General features: G+C 54.7%; 1 protein-coding gene across 1 annotated transcript in view; it reads left to right on the top strand.

Moving 5' to 3' along the window:
• Positions 1-24,065, top strand: part of Mtcl1 (microtubule crosslinking factor 1) — a gene marked incomplete at its 5' end in the record, with an annotated part of 95,745 nt that continues 71,680 nt past the window's right edge. The window contains 3 exon segments of the mRNA XM_005372609.2: positions 1-148; positions 8,525-8,749; positions 10,466-10,624. Coding sequence (XP_005372666.1) covers positions 113-148; positions 8,525-8,749; positions 10,466-10,624 — 420 coding nt within the window.

The following is a 24,065-nucleotide window of genomic DNA, read 5'->3' as shown; positions in this document are numbered from 1 at the left end:
CGGGGGGCGCGCTCCGCCGGAGCGATCGGTCCTGGGAACCCCGCAGGAGCCGGGCCCGGGCGAGCAGCCGCCGCTTGGGCCGGGTTTGGAGCAGGAGGAGCTGCTGCGGGAGATGGAGGAGCTGCGCTCGGAGAACGACTACCTCAAGGTGAGCGGGTGTGGGGGTCCCGGGGTCCCCAGCCACCTGCCTCGTGTCCGCTAGATCCTGGGAACTTAAGCTGAAACTTCTGGAGGGTGCAGTTGGAGCTGCATGGTCCTCACTCAGCTGTCCTCGTTTTCAGAAATCTTGCTCGTGTTCGCTGATGCTTTTTCCTTTTGTCAGCGAGTTTGGGGACAGGTGGCTCTGATCGTTTTGGGTACATGAGTTGACCCTCGCCCATACATCACCTGTTGGACGGGGTTGACCCTACTGCCCAGCTCTGGCCGGGCGCGTGCACATGCGTGTTAGCTGGGGCCAGTGCGGTGGCCCAGGCTGCAGACTGGCCTGTCTTCTTCCTGCAATTGCCGAAACCGCCAGGGGCCCTCGGTGCCTTCTCTAACCCTCACACACACAGACGGGGCCTGGTCGCTGTTCCTTCTGAAAGCTCCCTGAGCGTGGCCTGGGGTCAAGACGGCCCTGGCGGCCCTGGCTCCAGAGAGGCCAGGCCAGCTCTTTCCGAGGAATCACAGGTTCTGCCGCACTCTCAGCATCCTCCGGCAGCCTGCTGGCGGGGCCTCTTAGGCTTGCTAGTGAGCCCTGCTTCATCGGGTTCCAACTCTCTCCGTGGAGGAGGAGGGCTGGGCCGCAGCACACAGCTTTGGACTAGGTTGGGGTCAGGGCAGCTGATGAGACTGGGGAGAGGAGGGGGCCGCAGCGGAGCAAGTGCTTACAGTAACCCTCAGGTTTGTGCGGAACACTAGGGGTGGAGATATACTTCTGTACGGTTAGGGTCTCAGTGAACACCCGTGCTTCACGGTGGGCTCCGTGCTTGAACTGCACCTACCCGACTGGGATCCACTTTCTGATGGTGGGACTGAGGCTTGGGCTTTCAAGAGGGTGGTGGTGAGGTGGGCCACTGTGGGTTCTCCTAAAACCAGATCTCTTAGCCAGAGTTCCTCTCACCAGCTGAGCCCAGTGCTTACCTTGCCTTGCTTGTGGAACTAGGCAGGGAGAGGAGAGAAACGGGGGACCAGACCAGAACTTGACGGAAGCATTTCAAACAGCGCGTTGGTTTGCTTTTGCACTTGCTCTTACATAAGCCGCAGCAGAGTGGAGCTCAGAGGTGCTGGGAGAAAAGCAACTATGTTATCTGTGGCTGCCTTCTGCAAATGCATTTTGTAAGTTTCTAACAAATGTCAGCTCCCTGAGAGTGAGAAACAGCCTAAGTTTTGTAGTCCACTCTATGTGTATCCAAATGAAGAAGGGTGAGCAGCAGAAAGCAGTTGCTTTAAAGTGTTTCTTACTACCTCTTTGATCTTAGAGGAGGCAGTGTGACATCGTTTCAAAGTTTATTCCTGAGTCCTAGCTGCTTGCATTATCCTTTCCCACAGTTAGGGTCGGTGAAGGGAGTGGGTTCCCATCCCGGAGCCTGCAGGGTGTTTTCTGCTTGTGCTGCAGCACTGGGGCTGGAGCCCAGGGCCTCAAAGAGCCAGCGCTGCCTTGCTCCACCCCCGGCCTCTTGTTACATTTATCACAACTCCAGCTCCACAGACAAGGGTGCTGAGAACTTGGAACTTCAGGGACTTGCCCAAGGTCACTCTGCCACTGAGGAGCATCACTTCTGTTTGTGCTGCCTGTGTGGCTGCACCCTTTGGGCTTCACGACCCAGCTGCCCCACTTCCAGCAAGGCTGGGTCCTCGGCCTGCTCTAGAGGTGTTTCATTAGCTCAGGGTGGGCCCCGTGTTGAGCTTTCTAGGGGCTCTGTTTTCTTTGGAGGCGAAAGGGCCTCAGTGAACCCGCTTCACCAGCCTGTGAACTGAGGGCCCTGCAGACCAAGCCTGGTGTCATCTGCAGGAGGCGTTCAGCTGCCGTTTCCTGGGGGAAGGTGTCATGCCATCTGCTTACTAAGCCCGCCGAGCCTGTGGCCTGGCTTTTTCTCGCACAGCCCGGGCGAGGTGGGCGGAGGCTCGGGAACCGGAGCATGCATGTGGAAGTGCATTATGTACATGCTTGGCCTTTCAAGTGCATAAGTTCCAGTAGCACGTTTTGGGAGAGAAGTACGAGAATCCTCATGAACTTCTGCTGGCTGTGAGCTGCTTCCTTGTGCAAAATTGGGCTCCGGGCGCCAGGGCCCTTGGGGAGCAGAGCAGGGGCGGGAGCCCTGCCTTTTGGTGCACGGTGCTTAGGGTGTGCACATAACAAACCCACACTCACACTTCTCTTTTTGCTGCTGATGTACTCAGGGTGCTTTTTTTAGATGGAGATAAAAGTGTATCCTTGACCTACTACTTTCTTGGGGAATGCTGCACAGAACTCTCGAGATTAGATATAGCTTCCATCTGTTCAGATGTTATCTAACCAGAAGAAGCCGGCCTGGAAGTTTTGCTTGGATGTGTTCTGGAGAGTTGCACATTCTTTCCTGGGCCACTGTGGTCGTCATCATGGGGCAAGACTGTCATGGTTCTGGAGCACACATGGAAAAATCAGGCCAGTGTAATAGGAAGAGGTTGCCTCACTGATCGGGAAACGGACGTGGAGCGCTCTGTGTGTTTGGCGTAGTTTCTCTAGTGCTGCGGGGGGAGGGCAGGTGTCTCTGCTCCTCATTTCCATCCCTTCACCAGAGCGCCCTGGGGACACTGGGTGAAAAATACACAGAGCCTGTGTCTGGGTGGCCGGCTTCTGCATGAACCCAGAACCTGAAGGTAGCAGGGATAGCTCAGAAATGAAGGCGAGCAGCTGAGTTCAGTGATCTCTGCCTCTTTCTCACAGAGGCTCCGTTCTTGTGCTAGGGACCCACTTGCAGGCACTGGCGAACCTCCTGCCTGCTGGGCTGCCGAAACTGCTTAGCTCCAGGGCCCCAGGACAATCAGATAAGCCCGGCACACGCTGTCCACTTACTGATTATGTGGGCAGCGTCCTCTGTGTCCGTGGCTCTTCAGGAGGATGCAGTCGGTTGGAGTTTACCGGGCTGTCTTGAGAGTGCCCTCAAGGCCTCAGCGGTGCGTGCAGGGCCCGTCCCAGACCGCGACCCCGTCCTGTGCCACGGAGGGCCGGGCTGGGGTGGGAAGGGCGTTCTCTTGGCTCCACTGCTCAGTCATTTCAGAATAACTATTTGGGTGAAAAGAAAACAAGTTGGCACTGCCTACCAGGCAGAGTACTTTGGCTTCTTGGGGGTTCAATTTCCTAAAAGAGATCACAGAGGTTTGGGGGGCAGCTAGTGCCGAGGATGAAGCCCAGGACCTCGGAGCCGAGCACACAGCTCCACACCTAGCCCTCGGGTCTGGGTTGGAGGTCACAGGCTCCTCACTGCTCCACCTTGCCGTCCTGCTCCTCCCTGGGGGTGTCTTCAGTGTCAGGCTCCACGACCTTTGGTGCCAGGAAGAGGCAGACTCTTCGGGGCAGCGGAGGCGTTTCTTCTGTTCCCCTCCTCCCTTTCCCTCTGGGGAGGCTCAGTGTGGATGGATCCCCTCTTCTTTCCTGGCCTCCTGCTTTCCTTAGCCTATGAAAGCTTGGCTGGGGTCGCCATTGTCATGGTAGTGGCCATGGCCGTGGTCGTCGTGGTAGCTGGATGATGCTGACCAGGGCCAAGAACCATCAGCGGCCGGCTGCGCCTGACTGGGTAAACAATGGTCACAGCCCTGCGTCTCTTTGGCTACAGCTGGGACTCATGGAGAACGTTTCCATTGTCCAGGGGGCCGTGGACGTGAGGCGGACTATTTGCACATCACGAAAGACAGTCGCTCTGCCCGCAACTCCCGGGAGATGGGATTATAGCAACAGCAGTGAGAGGACAGGCAGCTCCTGCTGTCCAAGGAGGGCTCTTCAAGAGGAGCTGTTAAAATAGGAGTAGGTACTGATTTGGGGTTGTTTGTAAGAGATTAAGGTTTAAATACAGTCACCAGAATGAGTGAGAGTTTTTGATACTTACTAAGAAATCAGGGATTCGGTTTTTATTTGATATTTATGTATAATGCTGTTCTAGAGGTTTTTACTGAACCATTTCATTTTCATCTTGGTTTATTCAGTTGCACACATGGGACAGTACCTTGTTATTCCTCCTACACATATATGTAGTGTATTTTTATGTATAAGTATACAAATAAAATATACATTTGAAATATAGCTAAGTATACAATACATAATATAATGTTGATAATAGAGCTTGCTTTATTATTTGTAGGCAGAAGGGAACAGTTGGACAGTTTTATAGTACTTCAAAAATCCATTTTATGTAAAATATTGGAAAAATATAATGAAAACTAGATCAGTTTATTAATAAGATGGTGATCTACTGTTTAGATATCTGGCAGATCTGGTATTAGTTCATTATAAAATTGTAGATTCAGGAGTTTTTCCTTTACTAATTTTCTTGTGTAAAAGACAACACCAATTCCCACTTTTCTTTGCTGTCTTCGCCTCATATCTGCCAGAAGCACTGCGAGTTCTGTCTGACTTGGTTTTCTTAACCATCTGAGTGCTGGGCCTCTTGGGGTTCTGGAGAGCCTGTTCCCTGGAAATTAACAGCACATTCACTGGAGAATCACTGTCCGTCCTGACCCTCATCTGACTAATCACAGTTGCTTTTGTTTGCCAGCAGCTCGGCCAACTCAGCACGGGTCCTCATTTGCTTCTCTTGTAACTTCCTTTGCTGGAACCTGAGAATTGCTTTTTCTAGATGCTACAGAGCTGAAACATTGGCTTCAGTCCTGTCTGCCACAGACAGGGTGGGCAGGCCCCTGAGCATCTGCCTTCCTTCTTCAGAAGGGGCCTCTTACCACCGTGCGGCCCGAGGCCCCGCGGACAGCTTGCGTGCTGAGCGCTGTCAGGCTGTAAGCGCGGCCGCTCCTAGGATGAGTTACCCTGGTGCTGCTTTTAGAGGTACAGGGCAGGTCTGTTTGCTCTGTGCCGGTGGGGTGAGTACTTTGCTCTCACTGGACAGTGCCCGCCTGCGTGCCCTTGGGAGCAGGCTGCGTGCCTGTGCAGCCTGGCTTCCACCCACTCTCTGAGGCCGGGCCACGGTAACTAGCCTCAGTTTGTGCCCTGTCTCTAAAATGTGGGCCGTGTGCTCCTGCCAGGGTTATCGTGGGTTACCAGTGAGAGCAAAGGGCTTGATGAAAGGTGTCTTCTCTTTTAACGTTAAAGTATGAGTTATGAAAGCAGTGATTCAGATGCATACAATTATGGTCTCTCCCTAATTTTCTTTTCGGTACAACTGATGTTGGTGGTTCTTTGTGCCAGAAAAATCTCAGCTATTTACATCCGGCCTGCTCAGTGAATGGGAGGTATGAACACATCCAGCCCTTAGCAGGTTTTCCCAGCCTGCTTACACATCTGTATATGTATGAGGGTCTCCCTGCTGCAGAATCTGAAAACTAGAGAATATCTCTCTATCTGAAAGCACCGTTTTGCACCTCCCTGTGGCTGAATTACATTTTAAGAAGTTTGGTTTGAGTGACAGGTGATTTTAGGCATGCATCAGTCTGGCTTTTACAGACACACTTTCTAGAAAGGAAAAGCAATCGCACGATTCCTCCTGCAATCAGAAGAGCCAAAGCCCCTGTGATTTATATGTGTGTCTTGACTTAGTGATACACACACAGTGATTATTGCTTGCATGGAGTGATTTTTTTATTAGCCACTCAGTGAGATCGTTACTGTACTCAGACACAAGCATTGCGCTCAGGCTTCCTCAGATTCGTAGATGGGACAGGAGTGAAACTAGATTTTGATTTTTTAAGATTCAGGGCTCACTTTCTGCTCTTCATGGAAAGATGAGCAGAAAGCCATAAGGCCCATTTTAAAGCTTCCAGCCGCCCTGGGAGTCCACCAGCGTGGGGTGCTTGGGGTCACAGCCATCTTCACAGCGCGGTGCAGCCGCTGGGCAGTGTGGCGGCCTCTTCCTGCCCAAGGGGTGGCCAGCACTTTGCCGCATGAGCCATCCTCCTGCCCCTCCGGAGCTGGCCAGCTGTGGCTCTGTCGTCCAGTCAGTGCCAGTCCCAGCGGATTCTCCTGCCAGGAACAAGATGTGTAGGGAGAGATCTCCAGGAGGGAAGTGACAAATGAAATTTGCCAACTCTTCATAACATTGCCCCTGCTACGGTGAGGACAGCTGACGTTGAGAACAACTTACATTTTTAATGACATTTTCATCATTGTCTGGAAATTCCTTAAGAACATTGAGAAGCTAAGAAGAGCAGTTACTTGCTTGACACCTGGAAGTCGTGAGGCTTTCTGCTGTCACCTGTGTTCTCCTGGGGAGTCCCGAGCACCTCCAGTGGAGCTGGGCAGGCACAGGACCTCTCCCCTGGGTGAGCAGCACCTGCCCCCACTTGTATGCCAGTCATTTTCCCACAAGTTGTTCGTGTCCTTGGATCTTATTCAGGATAAGCTCCTGCTCAGATTTCTTGCATGCAGCGTCCTCTCTGTGCAGGGCTGTCAGGTTGGGAGACTCTTGGTCTTCATAGCAAAGAAATCGTGGTTAAGAACTAGTGCAGGGCGGGTGAGAGCGGCGAGACTCCAGGAGCAGGCTGAACAGCCGGGCGGGGGCTGACAAGTTCGGCCATGTTCGGGAGCGAGCTTTCTCCTCCAGCCTCACCACTGACTAACAAGAGGCCGGGACTGGCCGCATCGGAGGAAATCCACACGGTTTCTAGAATGTTCTCCCTAGTCTTCCTTCCACAGTGCTCCTTACTGAAATCTGAGACATCGGGGAATGTGTGACCGTGAACCACTGCTGCACTCCACGAGTGGGAAGTTTGCACACTTGGGCTGCAGGATGGGGCAGAGCTATGGCGCGGTCAGGTCCAGCTTCGGTCAGCTTTGTGCTTTGTCTCCTGGGCTGGCTTTTGTGCTATGGATGCAGCGGGGCGGGCAGGCGCAGCTCAATTCCTTGGGGCTGACTGTGATGGGCAGTGAATCAGGGAAGATGACCAGCAGTAGTGGCTGAGGAGAGGTGGGAAGAAAATAGAGAAGGCAGGCACTAGGCATGGGCTGGAGAGGGTGCGAGGGGCGGCTTCGCCTGTGACTTCCACTTCTGCCTGGGCTCCCCCATCCTGGGCAGGGACTGGCAGGTGGTGCTGGAGGCTGTGAGAGCCAGTGACTAGAGGACGGAGAGGAAGTCCCGAGGTGTGGCAGGGGTGGAGCATCTGATGGCTGATGTGCGTAAGAAAGGCTGACTGCGAGGTGGATGACGGTGGGTGGTGGAGGATGTGGGTGGGGGAGGACTGGAGGCCCGGGGAGGCCTGGACCCAGGCCGGGGTTCTCTCTGTCAGGAGTCAGAAGTACAACTGGCTGGTTTAGAGATTTTAATTGGCTTTGTGATTCCACAACGAGGCAGTGCTCCATTGCCTGCAATCAGAGCCTGTTCCTATGGGCTGACAGAGGAGGCTGGTTTTATGGAGGGAGGAGGGCTGAGGAACAGAACCAGAACAAAGCCTGACTGTGGTTTCAAAGTTACTTTCCTGAAAGGCGGTCAGGGAGGCGGAGCAGAGGAAAATAACCGAGAGTTAACTCGGGGTTACTTCAGGCCCCTCCTCCAGGGACCAGCACAGCCGGAGCCTCACAACCTGCTGTCCAGCCGGGCCTGTCCAGGAAGCTTTGCTCCTACCTGCTCCTGATCCCCTGGAAGTCAGCTGACAGCGTAGCTGGGTTTGGTGATGGGAACCACTACCCCGAGCCACTCCATCCACAGTTGTAGTCTGGTGTGTGGGGGCCCAGGGCAGGGACCTAGACTGACCGAGGGCACCTGTAATGCTCAGCTGCGCCCTGTATTCAGGGCCTGCGTGTAGATGAGAAAGAGGATCAGTGTTGGAAGAAGTAAGGGATGGGTGAGTGGGAAAAGCCCAGTGTGTGTCTGAATGGAAAAATGTCTCATCCCTCGCTAGTGTCACTTAAGGTTTGTATTGTGGAACGGGGTTGCAGAGACATTTGCAGGTATGCTGTGGTCTTAGGGTGATTAACAGTTATTTCGTCGCTAAAGTTTATGTTCTTTCAAGCCAGCATGCGTTTGATTCATCCCGATCCTTAAATTGTGCCTTAGAGGTAGAGATTCAGGTCAATGTTAGGTTGGAATCTGAAGGTTTAGTTATCAGTAGAGCTGGTTCTGTTTATAATTATGTGAGGAAATACTGTGCTGTATGAGGCCACACTGAACAATCCAAGCTGGGTTTTAGTGTCTGGGACTAGGAGACTTGAACAGACACTTGGTAAGTGAGACTGTTGCGTGTGGTCCCTTCCTGTGTGGGACAGCGTTTCCCTGAGCGGATGGTGGGTGCGGGTGTGGGGTGCTGAGCACTGCAGAGGAAGGGAGGGAGGACCGTGGACGCGGACGCGGTCGCTGGCCTTCCTCACGGGCTTGGCTTGTTCATCTGCACCGTGGTTCCGTAGGATGAGCTGGACGAGCTCCGTGCTGAGATGGAGGAGATGAGGGACAGCTACCTGGAAGAAGACGTGTACCAGCTGCAGGAACTTCGGCGGGAGCTGGACCGCGCCAACAAAAACTGCCGTATCCTGCAGTACCGCCTCCGGAAGGCCGAGCAGAAGAGCCTGAAGGTAGCAGAGACCGGGCAGGTGGACGGCGAGCTCATCAGGAGCCTGGAGCAGGACTTGAAGGTGAGTGAGAGGGCGGGTGGTGTGTGTGTTGGCAGGAGGACGGGCAACCACTGGAAACCTGACCTCAGGCCCCTCATGCATACAGTGCCTTCCTTTTTATTCGTACAAAGTCCCTTCCTCCTTTGCTTTTGGAAAGTCAGCGTGTGTAGTTCCTTTGAACATGCACACCCCCGGCCCCACTGGAGTGACAGTTGCCCCAGCCCCCATGCATGGTTCTCGAGCCCCTTTTCCTGCTTGGGTTGGTCCTCGCAGATTTCGGAGTAAACACCCTCGGTGTGCTTTGTGGTGCAGAGATTATGTGTAGTTGTATGACTTTGACAGCCCAGGATTTAAATCTGCCCTAAAACAGACTGAACTAAAGCATAAAAAAAATAGAAGTTGGAGAATGGACCTACAATAAAAAAGAATGAGTACCTGCCAGCTAGCCTGACAGCTGTGAGGAGATTGTGCAGCAACTCCTAAAGACCTGAAATGCACTCTGAAAAAAACATCTATTGAGTTTCAGTTCAGTGAAGGGCCACGCTAAAAAGCTGCCCGTCTCTCTTACCATTTCCGCGGTTACTTAGGGTGCTAGGATGCAGAAAAGCTGAGGGTCCCATAGCCCAAGTGAGGCTGCACATGGGTGCTTCTGCTGAAGGAGGAGCAGGATCGGAGTTACCCGTGCAGGGGTCTGGAGCGGCTGCAGGGAAGGGGCCACGAAGGAACCTGGACTTCACGGCTTCGCTTCCTATAGAGGCAGCAAAGCTTCGTCATGACCCGATTTTCAAACCCACATCGGGCAGTGAATTATGCATGATGTCCTTATTATGGGAGCCTTCGTGGAACCCCATCCAGCTTTCACCAGAGCAGGCACTGGATCTTTGCGATTCCGACAAAGTTATCAACCCCTGGCAAAGCGTTACTCAGTGTCATAAAGGGAGATTTCCGTTTCCCTTACAGAGTCTTTTCCCGTGTGCCTTTAGAAAGTGCAAACCTCTAAGTGCTTTGACCATTGCAACATTCTAACCATACTGAACCCTTGGCAGACAGCTTAGAACTGGTAACGTGGAACATCTGCATGGAACATCTGCATATAGGAGTATTTCGTTTGCTGTTTTAGCAGGCAGGTTTGCTGCTACCCCAGGGAACAGAGATGTTGATTTGTCTGCTGCTTTTTGCTCAGGTGGAATTGTCATTCTCGGTTATGTGCTGTGTGGAGACAAGACTGTCCAAAATGGGCTTTTACTATGCAGCAAAACTCTGTCTCAAAAAAAAGAAAAAAAACCAGGTGTGGTGGCACACCCCCACAATCCCAGAACTCAGGAGGCTGAGGCAGGACAATTGCCATGAGTTTGAAGCCAGCCTGGGCTACATAGCAAGTTGAAGGTACCCTGAACTGTAGAGTGAGACCCTGTCATAAGAAAGCCAAAGCGGCCTTTTAATCCTGGTTCAGCTGCTGTTTTGTCTCCTCCTAAGGTTCATTTCGTGTTTTTAACTGCAGAGTGAGCCCATTGGGCATGCCTGAGACCAGATGTGGCTCACGTTTCAGAGTGGGTAAGATGTTGGATATGCAGGTCAGAGGCGCTCAGCCGGTGATCCCTGCATCTGTTTGGTGCAGGTCTGCCGGCTGCGGCCAGGTCTCCACAGTATGGTGTAGAAGCTTACCTCTCCATGGTCCTGCCTCCCGTAGCATCTCGCGCTTCGTACCCTCATGATTAACCTGTGTGACCCACACAGGTGGCCAAAGATGTGTCTGTCCGGCTGCACCACGAGCTGGAGACCGTGGAGGGGAAGCGGGCAAGAGCCGAAGATGAAAATGAAACGCTGCGACAGCAGATGATCGAGGTGGAGGTGTCCAGGCAGGCTCTGCAGAATGAGCTCGAGCGGCTGAAGGAGGTAAGGCGCGGCACGGACCTTGCCCCCCGCCCGGCTCGCTGTCAGGAGCTTGGGCACCACGTGTCCCTTACCTGAGCTGGAGGAAAACGAAGCTGAGAAATCACCGAGGGTTTGTGTGTCTGGGCCAGGAGCAGGAAAGAGTAGTTTTTATATGTTTTTTCTAGCATTGTAAACAAGCAAATCCCTACAAATCTACCTGCCCCCCTGCGAGACTATGGAACAGAGGCACTGTTCCCAAAACACTTCCTGTCTGGTGTTTACAGAAAAGGCTGTTAAGCCCTGCCCTGAATCTGCTTTTTAGAATTCCTACTCAGGTGAGCTGGCCGCTGATTCCTTCAAAGGGCCCAGATGGGTCTGTTAGTACTGGAATACAGAGCTAAGCAGTAGTTTTTTTCCTGAATCTTCTTTTTCACTGAGCTGGAAAGTGCATTTTCATTGTCCATTAAAACTCTAATGCGTGCTACCTGTATCTGTTATTCAGCCAACATGATTTAAATATGGGTCATTTCTTAACTTTACAGAGTAATCTAGCAAAGTCATTAAGAAATTGCATGTGTATATTCTTTTCATTTGCATACAGCTCTGTAAATCCTGGTGTGTTGCTGATTTCCATTATAAGATTAAAACAGAGCATTTCGTTGGAAAACATCCTGCATATTGATGGAATGGAATTGACAGCGAGGGCTTTAAGGCCTAGGTTCCCGCTGCATGTTACTTGCTGAGGGCCTCATGCGGCAATCCATTTGGGGATAGCCGGCCTGGCCCACCTGGTCCTTTGCCCAGGTGACACCCGGCACCTCGGGCCCAGGCCCGTCCCCAGGTGTCTGTTCCAGCTCACAGGGAGCAGGACCCAGGTCACAGGTGCAGAGCCCTGGGCCGGGCCGTCTGCCTCCTGCCCTTGCTTCCATCCGTCCCCTTTGTCGCTGGTGCCCCAGGAAAGTGAGCTCTGGGACTGGATGGGTTTGTTCTGTCAGGGTCTCTGCGCAGCCCTGGTGCTGGGACCAACGCAGGATGAGAACCTGGAGCTGTGGTGACCACACCTGCTGAGGTTGCCTGCGGCTTCGTCTGGGTAACCCTGGTCCCTTCTCCTGCACCTTTTTGCCCCATGGTGGGGAATCGGTGCTCTAAATTGTGAATCTTTCACCTTGCACTTAAAGTTCTTGGTGCTTTTATTTCCTCCTTTGCTTTGGGTCTGACTTTGGTTCACAGGGTTGTAACTGTTTCCCTTCTCAGGATTTCCAGTTTGCACCTGACCTTGTGGGTACAGAAAACAGGTTCAAAGTATGTTTTATAAATATGATACATGCTTTTATACCAACATGTAAGTACACACACACACACACACACACAGAGTCATCCCTTGGTATCCTTGGAAGACTGGTTTCACGATACCTGGAGATACCTAACCCTTACATTGAGTGGCCTAATGTCTGCAGGTAACTACCCACGTCCACCTGGGGACCTGAAGTCACCTGCAGATGGCTTATCGTGCCTGGCCCGGTGTGAATGTCACATACACAGGTGTTGTACTGCCTTGCTTAGAGTCGAGACAAGGAAAGAGGGCTGTATGTGTTGTGAACAGATAGAAGATTTTGGATCCTCTGGTGGTTGAATCCGCGAATGGGCAATGCACGGGTACCGAGGCCGACCATGTGTGTTCTGTAAGGAGCAAGGATTCTTCGGCTTACACTGCGGTGTGTTTGTATGGAGCCCAGCATGGAGGAAGAAATGGCCACGGCTCTCGTGACGTGGAAAGCGAGGCCAGGGCAGGGGAGGCACTGCAGAGCCGGCGGGCTCTAGGCAGAGGTTCGTTCCCGTGATGGCTCCTGCGATGGAGCTAGGGTGGGACCCCCAGACCTGCATGCAGTCTGGGGGCTGCATATAGTTCTGCTTCCTGAGACTGATTTGCAGGTTTGCCAGTTTGCTTTTCATAGCCCTGAACGATTGGTTCGCTGAGTGGCATGTCTGAACGTGCTTTCGTTCTGTACTCAGTCTTGAGAGGTCCTGAGTCGGGCGCAGGGTTCTAACTCCGCAGGTAACATCGCATATCCGGGGGATCGTTTTGCTGTAGAGCTGCTGTCAGTGTAGTGCCGTGTTTGCTGGCAGTCTGTTCTCCTGTGTCTTCACGCTCCGCGGTGGGGTGTAGTTGTGGCCCAGTATATTTAGATTGGCTACCGTGTGTGCAGTGTTCACTGTCAGTCTCCCCTTGTACGTCTAAACCTGAAAATCTGCCCTCTAGAGTGTGTTGACGGTGCCGCTGCGGGCCCTCCGGCCTCCAGCTGGGCGGGCCTCCTGTGTTCCGCCCCGCCCTGCCGGGGCCTCTGGTTCTGTGAGGCTCCTTTGGTCTTCCTCTGGGCCTCCTGAGCCCACAATCCCAGCCCGTCCTCTGCGTCACTGACTGTCTCCTTTTTGCTTTTAAAAAACGTCTTTTCATCTCTCTGTGCTCCATCCTGGATAACTTCTGCCGTCTTTAGCCCAGCGACTGGTTCTCTTTTCTTGTAAAGAAGTCAGTTATTGTTTTATGCGTCCATTAAGTCTGCATTTCTTCTCTAGAATTACAGAATCTATGCCGCCACCCGCCGCCACCCGCCCCCCTACGCCCCCGGGCTCTTGTTGTTACTTGTAAGTCTTTGGCCTGTGTGTCGTCACAGGTGACCCCGGTGTGGCGGATCCTGTCTCAGGTCTGCCGCCCCCACTCCCGCATGGTGGGTTTTGTGGGCGTGCCTCTTTGTGGCCGTCCCAGGGGACCTGCTCACACATCCTCCTGAGAGACTCCTGCATTGGTTTGTCAGAGGCCTCAGTTTATAGGCTTTGCTCAGGTGCCGCTGCTCTTAATGCAGGCGCAGGCACTGTGTGTGAGATGGGCCAGGTCACTGTGCCCACCTGTGGGTGGCGCAGAAGTGATTGTTTGTGGCCTCCAGCTCCTGAGGGGGGCTTCTATGCCTCCCCACCAAATCCTTTTCCCCCCTCGGCCCTTCTCCTGCCTGCTGTGTCAGGGTCCGGTAGCCCCGCCATTCCCTGCCCGGCTCCTATCACCCAACTGCCTGGGTTTTCAGGCCCTGACTCATTTCTGATGTTGAGGAATTCCTTTTTTCCCTGTGTGCATGTTGGGCTGCATACGGGTCTTGTGTTTGCTGGCCTCTAGCTGCGTGTGGGGAAGCAGGCTGGGGACGCTTGGTGTGCTGCTGCCCACACTGGGTGTGAGCTCTGGTCCAGCCGAGGCCCCTAGGAGCACTCAGGAGCAAGCTCCCTGTCCCCACTCCCCAAGTGGCCTGGCCCCAGGGAGCCCAGGGTTTACGCCACCCTCGGCATCTGCTGTGATGTTGCGCGTGCTCCCGGCCTCTCTCCAGGCAGCTCTCCACCCTCTCCTTAGCCAGTGGGCAAGGACGTCTGTGTGTCACTGCACGCAAATGTCACGCCCAGGACATCTGGTTTTTCTCCGGTACCGGGAACCGAACTCACGACCTTGCACTTGCCAGGCAGGCGCTTTGCCGCTGAGCTAAATCCCCAGCCCCCACGCCCAGGACATCTGGACAAAGAGGCGCAGACGCAGTCCATGGCTGACTGCTCTTAGGTTCAGTGCAGTAAAATCGGCGTCACGGGCCCCGTGTGCACTGAGATTCACCCCCGGAGCCCAGGAGGGGCTCAGGCCAGGGCCCTCCTCGAACACAGACTGCCACGTGGGTGACTGCCTTGGGGTCAGCCTCATCCCGACCCAGCAGCTCACAGGACAGCAGCGCGCGTGTGTATGACTAGCCAGAGAGAGGAAGGGGGAACCTTCAGGTTGTAGGTAGGTTGTAGATGGAGTGAGGAGGGAAGTGGAAGGAGAGTTCGGGGTCCTAGGAAGCCTTCCTCCAAACACTGGCACTCAGGAGGGCCTGCTGTGTGCTCTGTGTGTAGCGTGTATGTGTGCGTATGTGTGCACAGCACGGGTATGTGTCTACATGTGGCACATGTACATGCGTATCGGCGTTGTGTGCAATGTCTGGGGGCACAGGGGAGCCCCCTCCTCACTGCCTGTGAGCTTCCATGTGCCGCACGCAGCCTGGGCGGCCCCAGGTGGCGTGGAAAGGCTGCGGAGCAGCAGGAGCGGCCGTGCCGCAGTTGTACCTGGTGTGAGCATTTGAAGCACTTCGCTGGGATGGAGCAGCCTGGCGCGGGAAGCAGGGCGTGTGCTCAGCTGAGAGCAGTAAACAGTGCCAGTGGCTGCTTCAGGGCTGCTGTGGGATGAGCTGAGCCGTCAGTTCCGGCCACTCACAGGCCTGGCCGTGGCCCTGCCCCGAAAGACACTGTGACCTGGAGCCAAAATGCCAGGAGCATCTTCTGGGGCACAGGAGACATCAGCCTGCGTCCCAGGGACCCGAGCCGGCCCGGAGGACGCGCGCTGGCCTGACCCAGTGCAGGGAATGTGCTAGTCTCCTACGAGGTGCTGGTTCGAGTCTGGCTGCTGGAGGTTTTAGGACCAGGTGGTGTGAGGCGTGTTGTGATAGACAGGAGGGAGGACAGAAGGACAGGTGTGAGCATGCCCCAGGGTGTGTGGCAGGACAAGGGGGTGTGTCAGCTGCCCGTGTGCAAGGCCGTGACCTCAGGCTGCCCGCCAGCTCTCCCTCGCAGTGACTCAGTCCCTGATGGCAGCTTCTAAGCAGGAGAGGCGCGTGGGGTCCTGGTGCCTGGCCTGTAGCCTTGGGGCCTGATGAGGCGACCACCACGGGGGGAGCAGGCAGAGAATCAGGGAGAAAACAGACCTAGTCCTAGCATCCCCCCCAGGGACCCCACCTCCCAGCGGGGACACGGCTGGCAGCTCTGCCCGTCACACGGGCTGTGGCCGCCCTCACTCTACCTCAGGACACAGAGAGCCGGGGCTTGGTGGGCAGAGCGGCTTTCAGATAGGCAGGGGGAGGGGGAGGGGCAGGAACTGTGTCGCCCCTGCTCCCCGTTGTCCTCAGGCTGTCTCCCCCAAGCAAAGAAGAGGCTCAAGACTGGGGTCTTGGCTGGCCCCAACCCTGACCCTGGAAGAAGACCAAGAGGAGCCTCAAGAGGGCGGGGCAGGGCGGGGCAGGGCGGGGCGGAGCTCAGGAGGTACTCCTGGTTGGCAGGCCTGAGGGGCAGTGGCACGGCTCAACACCCTGACCCTAAACCTGAGCCTGATCTTCACTTCTGACCCTGACCCTAGCCACCCCTGCCCTCCTTGTGTTCTTCCTGGCCACCCGCATCTTGCCCATCCTAGAAGATTCTCCCAGAAGTGCCGTCTCCCCTGGACGCCTGGCACAGCACACTGGGAACACCGGGTGGTTAGTTTCACGTGCGCCGTGGGAGCATGGCAAGGCTGTCTTAGAAGGCTCCCAGGGGAGTTGTGGGGAGACCAGTGCCACAACTGGATCTGCCCCAGCCCTGCCTGATTTTTCTTATAAACTGGAAACAAACGGAATTGTTCTGTAGGGCGTGTAAGGAGGTAAGGTAGGTGTGATTTCACAAATCATGGGGTTTGTTGCCCAGTGAGATTTTTTTGTTTTCCCTTTGATTCATAATAAAGTGGGTGGGGGAAGAAGAGCTCGAACAGACCTCCCGGGAAGGGTGCTCCATGCGTGGAAATGCGTGCATTCTAGGGTGGGCTCAGTGACTTGAAGGGCCGGGGGAGGTGCAGCCCCCGCACCTCTTATCTGGGGGTTTGCTTCGGGGGCTTCCGTCGTTCCAGGAAAGAGCAATGCAAAGGCTTCTAATAATTTCATTACAGTGTACTGTTACCATTGCTCTGCTGGGATCGTTGTTGATCCCTTGCGTTGCCTGATTTCTAAGTGAAACCGTAGTGTGGGCGTGTGCTCGGGGAAGGAGCATCCTAGGCGGTTTCCTGTGCGCTTGACTAGAAGGTCCCTACGCAGACCTATCTAGCTGCGCTGCCGAGGGTGCTGTGGTCTCCTGGGACCGCTGTCGTCTGTGTGGTTTGTGCTGTCAGAGGTCGACCCCAAATACACACATCTTGTCCCCGCAACCCTAAATCTCCGTAGGGAGGTAAGCGTCACTGAGAACCCTAAAGAGAGGCTGCTGGTCCGGAGTTGTGGCCAAGGAGACCTTAGCCCGCCTCTGCCCCGAGGAGGAGAGCAGGGAGGGCTCAAGGTCAAGCTGGCCCTCAGGGGCCTGTGATGCACCACCGTGCCTTCACACTGAGGCCCCCTTGGAAACCCACAGGGCCAGAGTGTGAGATCTGCCAGGCTGGACCGTACGGGCCTAGAGGGGAGGTGCCTCCCGCCGGCCGGCCTCCCTTCTGTTCAGGTTTCCTGCGTGGTTGCCTTCTAGTCAGGAGTCTCCCAGAGTTCTGTGAGCCACAGTGACCGAGCCCTAGCCCGGGATCTGGGGACTCCTGGGTAGCCAGGTGGGCTGGCACCCGGTGCAGAGCCGAGAGCTAAGACCCGGCTGGGGCCTGCTGGCGTCTCTGGGAAGCCAGAATGGGGCTGAGTGTCACCAGTGTTGGAGGCCGGCCTTGGTGAGTGTCCTCCACAGCTGCCCCGGACGAGCTCTGTCTGGGTGTGAGCAGGGAAAGGAAAGAGGACTCTTGTTTTGTTTTCCCGTCATTACGAGCACAGTTGCCATGGGCACTTGTGTGCAAGTTTTCCAAGGGAAAGATGTTTTCATTCACGGTTCCTGGCTATGTAGTAGGTTGTGCATGTTAAGGCTTTTGTTTTGTTTTTTACAGTACAGCATTCAACCTAGCAAGACCTTTGTCCTGAGCTACATGCCCAGCCCTTAAGTTTTTTTTTTTTTTACAAAACAATTTGATACAGGGTCTTACTAAGTTGCCCAGGCAGGGCTCACGTTTGCAGTCCTCCTGCCTCAGCCTCCCAGAGTGCTGGGATGATAGGTGTATTCCACCACACCTGGCTGTACGTTGAGGTTTATTTGTTTTTACAGACTGTGCTGAGCTCCTCTGCAGAGCAGCCGCACCGTTTCACATTGCTGTCCCGACTCACATCCTCCCAGCCTGTGTGCTGTCTGTTTCCCGTTCAGCCGCCCTGGTAGCGGCTGCATCTCAATGCGGTCTGGGTTTGCCTCTCCCCAGCGGCTGGTGCTGTGGGACGTCTTGCCACTTGCTGTTCGCCAGCCGTGCCTTCTTTCCCTCCATCTCGCCCATTTTCTAACAGGATCACTTGTTTACTTTACTTTTTTTTAAACTGTTGAGTCTGAGAGTTCTTTATTTATTCTGCATACTAGTCCTTTGTCAGCCTTTGGCTTGCCAATACCCCCCCCCCCCCCCCCCCGCCGTACGCAGCTTGTACTTTCATTCTCTCCACAGGGTCTCTGAGAGCCAGGGTTCTGTGTTTTGATGCTGTCTTCGTGGATATTGCCTGGTATGGTGTTGATCTTAACTGCTCCGCACCTAGCCATACACTCCAAAGTTATGTGCTCTTTTCTCTAAAAGTTTTACAGTTTTACGTCTTACACTGAAGTCCACAGTCCATTTTGAGTTTGTTTTTGCAGTAGGTGTGAAAGTTGGGTGGAGGTTTCTGTTTTGCCTCTGCCTGAGGATGTCCAGCACCTGCTCGCGATGTTGACTTGGTCGGAACCAGGTGGGCGCGTCTGCTCAGGTCTGTTCTGGGTCCTCTGCAGAGCCGCAGCTGTGACCCCTTAGCTGCTTGGTGAGTCTTGCAGGTACTTTCTGGGTGTATCGTTTGCGCACCCAGCAATCTGAGTGTCTCCTTCCGCTCCTCAGTGGCATCTTGGACCACTCACACTTTTCCACGTGATACACACGTGTGTGTCCACAGAGCCCTGCCCCTAGCAAGTACTCAGTAAATGCTTACCGAGTGAGCAGATGGCTTATCTGTATTTTCCCTTGAGAAAGGGCCGTGACATGATCTAAAACTCTCAGTGAGGAATTTCTGATTACAATCACCCCAGGACAGTTTCTCCAAACGCAGCTCTCCTCTCTGGGCCAAGCTTTCCTGACAGCAACTGTGAGTCACAGAATCTGTGTTGGGTTAGTGATAAGCAGGGCGGCTTCTGTTCCAGTTTCCTGAACAGCCAGCCAGGCTCATGCCCGGGCCGTGAAGCGCCCAGGGGCATAGAGAGCAAGCGCCTCCTCCCGGGCGTGTTCGCTTGGCAGCACACCCAGGGCAAGTGATGCCCGGGTGACCTCGGAGGGCAGATGCCGGTGTGCTGTGGCAGGACAGCGCTCGGAAGCAGCGATGCGGCACCAGACTTGCGGAGAGATCGAGGTCCAGGCTGTCCTTGCTGCTCGTCCGCTCACACAACCAGGAGCTGCGTGGATAGGGAAAGTAACTGCCACGTGGGATCTCCTGGTGCTTGAGTGCTAGCGTGGGACCTGTGAGTTTCAGTGAAATGGACAGTGTTCAAGTTGTTTTTCTTAAAACTAATTAAAATGTAGATAGCACGTGCGGTTTCCTGAAGCATTTTAGTTTCACGGAGGGGTTTAACTGTCAAGTTCGTAGCATAAAATAGAAAGTAATTTTCTTCTCTTTTGCCTCTGGGAGGTCTGTTTTTGCTGTCGGTCCTGTTACCGATGGGATGTGATTTAGTAACTTTTACCCTGGAGTGCAGAATCTAGAGTCAGAGAAGTAGAAATGCTTGAGGAACATTCTGTGATGTTGTCTCTTTCCGGAGCGCACTTCGGTGGCATCACTGTGAGCCAGGTAAGCCGGCACGCACCGAGCAGTGCCGTGGTGAACCAAACATAAGCAGTTGACTTGGTTTTCTTCTCCTCGTCATCAAAATGTATTCAGCATTGAAAAGGCGTCCAGTCACGAAACAGCCAAACAGAATGTATTACCGTTGAGCATTCGGTCCAATGACTGAGGGTGAGCCTCAGAGAAAACAGAGGCCCTGAGCTCTCCCAGAATCTTTTCCTTCTGGTTTGTGCGGTTTGGCTTTTGGTGCAGAGGGTTGACCCCACAGTCTTCACACTGAGCTGCATCCCCAGCCCTTTTTAAAAATCTTAAATTTTGAGACAGGGCCTCACTAAGTTGCCCAGGTTGGGCTGGAACTTGCAGCCCTCCTGCCTCAGCCTCTCAGAGCTCTGGGATTAGATATGGGCCACCCTGCCGGGCAATTACTTCTCTTACAAAAGAATGCGCATGTGGGGCGGCTGAGTTCCTGCGGGTTCATCTGATCGCAGGTGTGCTTTCCTGTGACTCAGGCCGCTGGTCCCGGGACAGGGAGCATGGGGAGCAAGGGGTGGGGCATCAGACAGCGGCACTAGACACAGACGCTGTGAGCCGGCTGCTTGTTCATCACACGGGTTCCTGCGTGTTGTTTGGCTCCAAGCCGTGTGGCAGACCTCGCTATCATGCTGGACTCGGGGGCCAGCGGCTGCCTGGGAAGGCTGACAGTTTGGGGACAGCCCTCTCTGTGTATTCAAGTGACTTCCTCACATACAAGAGAAACAGAATCAGTGCTGGGAAATCAGGCATGAACGTGCGATGGTGACAGAGCGGTCGCAGCACGTGTGCTTTGGACTCGTGTGTGCGCTGTGCGCACCTTTAGCGACCGAGGGCCTTGGGGACAGTCGCTGGGGGACCAGCGAGCGGAGGCGGCGCGCACTGCAGGCGGCTCCTCCCTGTGGAAGTTGAAGTACTGGCAGCGAGGGCTCCCTCTCTGCATCCATGGGGCCGGCAATTGGATGTGACAGCGCAGAGGTCTCCAGACATCGCCAGGTGTCCTTAGGCAGGGCTGGGGGACAAAGTCCCCCCCTTGAGGACCCTTTCTCCACTGCCTGGGCCTCTAAGAGAAGCAGTCTCACCCTCGTGGGCTCTTGTGGTGGTGCCTGGCTCTGCTGTCCACGGTGGCATCTTGGAGGGTTGTTTGAGTGACTGTGAGTCGTCTGCAACCTCCGGCTCGGCCCCAGCTCCATCGGGGTCCTTGTCCTCAGCGCTCTGTCCCCGGAGGCCAGAACACTGCCCATTGCGTGTTTTCTGGGGCTGCTGGCCTGCATCTCAGACTCAGCCTCGAGAGGAGTCTTGGGTGGCCCTGCACCTTCGCCTTTGTCCTCAATGTCTCACAAACACCTCTGAAATGATCACACAGACTTCGGGCCCTCACCTGCAGGAGGGCAGAGAAGAGCTGCGCCGTCACGGGACTGCTCCTGAACAAGTCCCTCCTGCGGGAGTGGGGCTGGGGTGTCATGGCCTGCCTCTGGTCCAGCCTTTGCCCAGCACTGCTCAGCCATGCAGCAGAAGACGCTGACGTCCAGGCCACACCCAGGCATCGCCTGGGACCTCTGGGTGGCATGGGGCATCTTGGCCTCGGGCACTGTGGGCTGGCACTGGGCTGCCTTGGGAATTAGATGCCTGTACCTGAGAGGTGCTGGGTTTGTTCAGCTCATGAAAGGCAAAAGAGGATTTCTCAAACTGGTGTTTTGTGAGGATGAGGCTTGGGAGGATCTTGGCTGGGCATGTGACCCCTCCCGTGAAAGCAGAGGCTCCAGACAACCCATCTGCAGCGTGTACTTACTCGAGGGAGTGAGTGAGTGCAGCCTACAGCTTGCATTGCTGTGATTCCACCAGCTGTAATGGACAATAACTATGATTGACTTCCTATCCATTGATTACAGTTTCCTGACACAAATCAGAGGCCAGATTCCCGTACGCACAGGAAGGTGGCTTCTCCGCACCCGGCACTCAGCAGAGCAACCCCACCGCTGTCCCGAACATTGACTTTTCCCCGCCCCTTTCCCTTTTCCTGGCCTGGAGGCGGCAGCCTTCCAGCCGCTGCAGTTTGTGCTGCTGGAGTGTGGCGGGGTTGTTGGGTCCCCCAGACAGGAGCCTTGTTAGAACCCGGTCCTGCTGGGAGCTGTGCCCTGCCCTGGTGGCAGTGAGGGGGACGGTGAAGAGGGACCCCGAGGTCTAAGTCCCTGCAGAAGGCTGGGTTGCGCACCGTGCAGGAGGTAGAGCCAGCAGCCAAGCATTCCTGGGTGAAGGAACGACTTGCTTTGTCTCAGTGGGAAGTGCTGCGGAGCTGGGCGGGTCACACAGCTTGCTGATGTTGACGACCTTGGTGTCAGTAGGGGACTCGGAGCACACACTTTCTTTTCTAATCAAAATACCTTTCCCTTTTTTCAAAAGAGACCCCGGGCATTAGGAGGGCGATGTGTGTGAGTGGGCCGACTAGAGTGTGTTAAGGCTGAGCATGTGCAAATGAGGAAGAGGGAGACTCCAGAATTCCCCTGCACGGTTCCCTGCTGGGCCACGGCACAGCCCGGCGGCCGCTGCCTCTGTGGACACTGTCTGTACTGCTCGGCCGTGGATGAGGAGCAAGCGGGATGGGACGGCAGAGCACGGTGACCTGCAGTGGCCTCGGGAGCCCCCACTGTGCGTCCTCACAGGCGAAGCCCGTGTGAGCGTCTCTCAAAAGCTCCCCTCGTAGGCCCGGTGGGTTCTCCTACTCCAGATTCCTCCTGCACCTTCGGGAGGCAGCTCTTTGGCCGCTTTCTGTGCACTCTTGGTGAAGCCATCAGGTTCTGGGGACTGGGTTGACCTCCACTGTCTTTGTCGTGAGACGGGGTCCTGCTGTGTAGTCTGGGGTGGTCTTGAGCTCACTATGTGGGCCCAAGATGGCCTTGAACTTGTAGTGATCCTCCTGCCTCAGTCTCCTGAGTGCTGGGGTTACAGGTGTGCCTCACTACCCCCATCGTCCTTCACTTTGATTTTACACACAAGGCCAGGGACAGTGACATGACCAGTCGTCATTCCAGAGAGTTTGCTGAGCTGGATTTGGACACTGGGCAAAGAGCTGAAGGTGTATGGGGTTTTTCAGGGTGGGTTTAGAGGCTACAGTACGTTTCCTTGGCGATATCTTGGTGTCTCTGTTTAAAGCTGGGAGGGGAAGGGGAGTCACCTGCTCAGTGGCAGACCTGTGTGGAGCCTGTGTGAGGCCCTGGGTCGGTCCCAGCACCGAAAAATAAAACAGCAGCAAAACCCAAATCAGAGCTGAGTCAAGTGGCTTCTGGGCGGCACCGGCGCCCGGGCTGGGTGCTGTGGGCTGTGGTGCGCTTGGAGCTCTCTTCAGGCTGCGGTTGACAGCAGGTGACAGGGCAGAAACCACACTCAGGCCAAGTGGGTGGCGGAGGGAGGACTGGGCGTGTGCCAGCCTAGGGGACGGTGGAGGTGATGGTGCTGCAGCCGCGGGCCTCGGGCAGCTCTGGGTGTGGTGTGCCACACGAGCGGGGCAGGCCCTCCTGGACCCTGCTCAGCTGCTCGGTGCTGGGCGTGCACAGTGCCCTCACCACCAGCAGGAGACAGCTGCCACCAGACCCGGGCCACGGGGCTGGCCCGCAGCTCCCTCTGACCAGCGCAGCTGCTGCTTTCTCCCTTTGTGTCTCATCTGTCTCGCTTTGTTTCTGTCTCTGTCTCCCACGCTAGAAATTCAACGCAGGGTCTTCAAAGTGAGCACCGTCCCCATCCCTTTTCTTACATTTTGAGGCAGGATGTCACTGAGTTACCCTGGCTAGGCTTGAACTCTTGATCTTCCTGCCTCAGCCTCCCAGAGTACTGGGATTACAAGTGTGTGGCACTATGTTTGGCTGGCTTTCTTACGAATGTGGCTCTTTTGGGCTATTTCAGCACCATGAAGGAAAAGTGAATTTGGTTTGGGTAGCCATCAAGGAAACCTTCTTTTTGGTGGTGCTGGGGGCAGGCCCCAGGGCCTCATGCATCCCTACGGACCCATGCCAGGCCCATGGAGTGGTGAAGCTCACAGTGCAAGTTCCTCTGCAAGAATAAACAAGTCCGGTCCTTCCTACTACCAAAATGTAAATAAACCAAAGAATATTCATGTTTTTTTTTTTCTTTTGAGCCGGAAATCAAACTCAGGACCTTGAGCTTGCCAAGCAGGTGCCATGCTGTTGTGCTGTACCCCCGGCCCCAGTGCACGTGTTTTGGACTGATTTCTCCTTCAGCACCGGCCCAGCAGTGGCACTGTAGTCTGTGATTTCGTGGCCTGCAGTCTGTCTCTGCCAAAGGTGTGTCCTGGCCTCTGTGTCCACACTTGCAAGCCCTGCCTGTTCTGGGGGTGCCATGCAGCAGGGTGGGGTCGTCTCATTGCAAGCCTGGGGCCCCACTTTTCTCCCAGGCTCTGAGCTCACTGCTGCAGGGGTTTTTTTTGTTGTTGTTTTTTTTTTAAGTTATACATGAGCCCTTTCCTGTAAGACAGTGTGCTTGACTCTGTGAAGTAACTATGTAATAGCAATTTTTTGGACTTACGGGTGTTAAAAGATGTATTTTTATTCCCACTTTATATGCAGTAGGAAATTCAACAACCAAGTAGGTGGTTTCCACCTGCTCCAGCAAGATTATTTTTTATAAGTAATTTTAACATACCTGTAGACCTGTGGGTTTATGGCATGATTTCTGATGTGTTGGCCAAGAGACACAAAGTAAAATCTACCTTTGAGGAGATGTGGCAAGCTAGTTGACCTCATATAATCTTCTGCATT

The sequence above is a fragment of the Chinchilla lanigera genome, unplaced genomic scaffold (assembly GCF_000276665.1).
Source record: "Chinchilla lanigera isolate Chin_1 unplaced genomic scaffold, ChiLan1.0 scaffold00001, whole genome shotgun sequence".
Lineage (NCBI taxonomy): Eukaryota > Metazoa > Chordata > Mammalia > Rodentia > Chinchillidae > Chinchilla > Chinchilla lanigera.
Note: the sequence above shows the minus strand (reverse complement) of the source record. Positions and strands in the feature narration are given on the sequence as shown.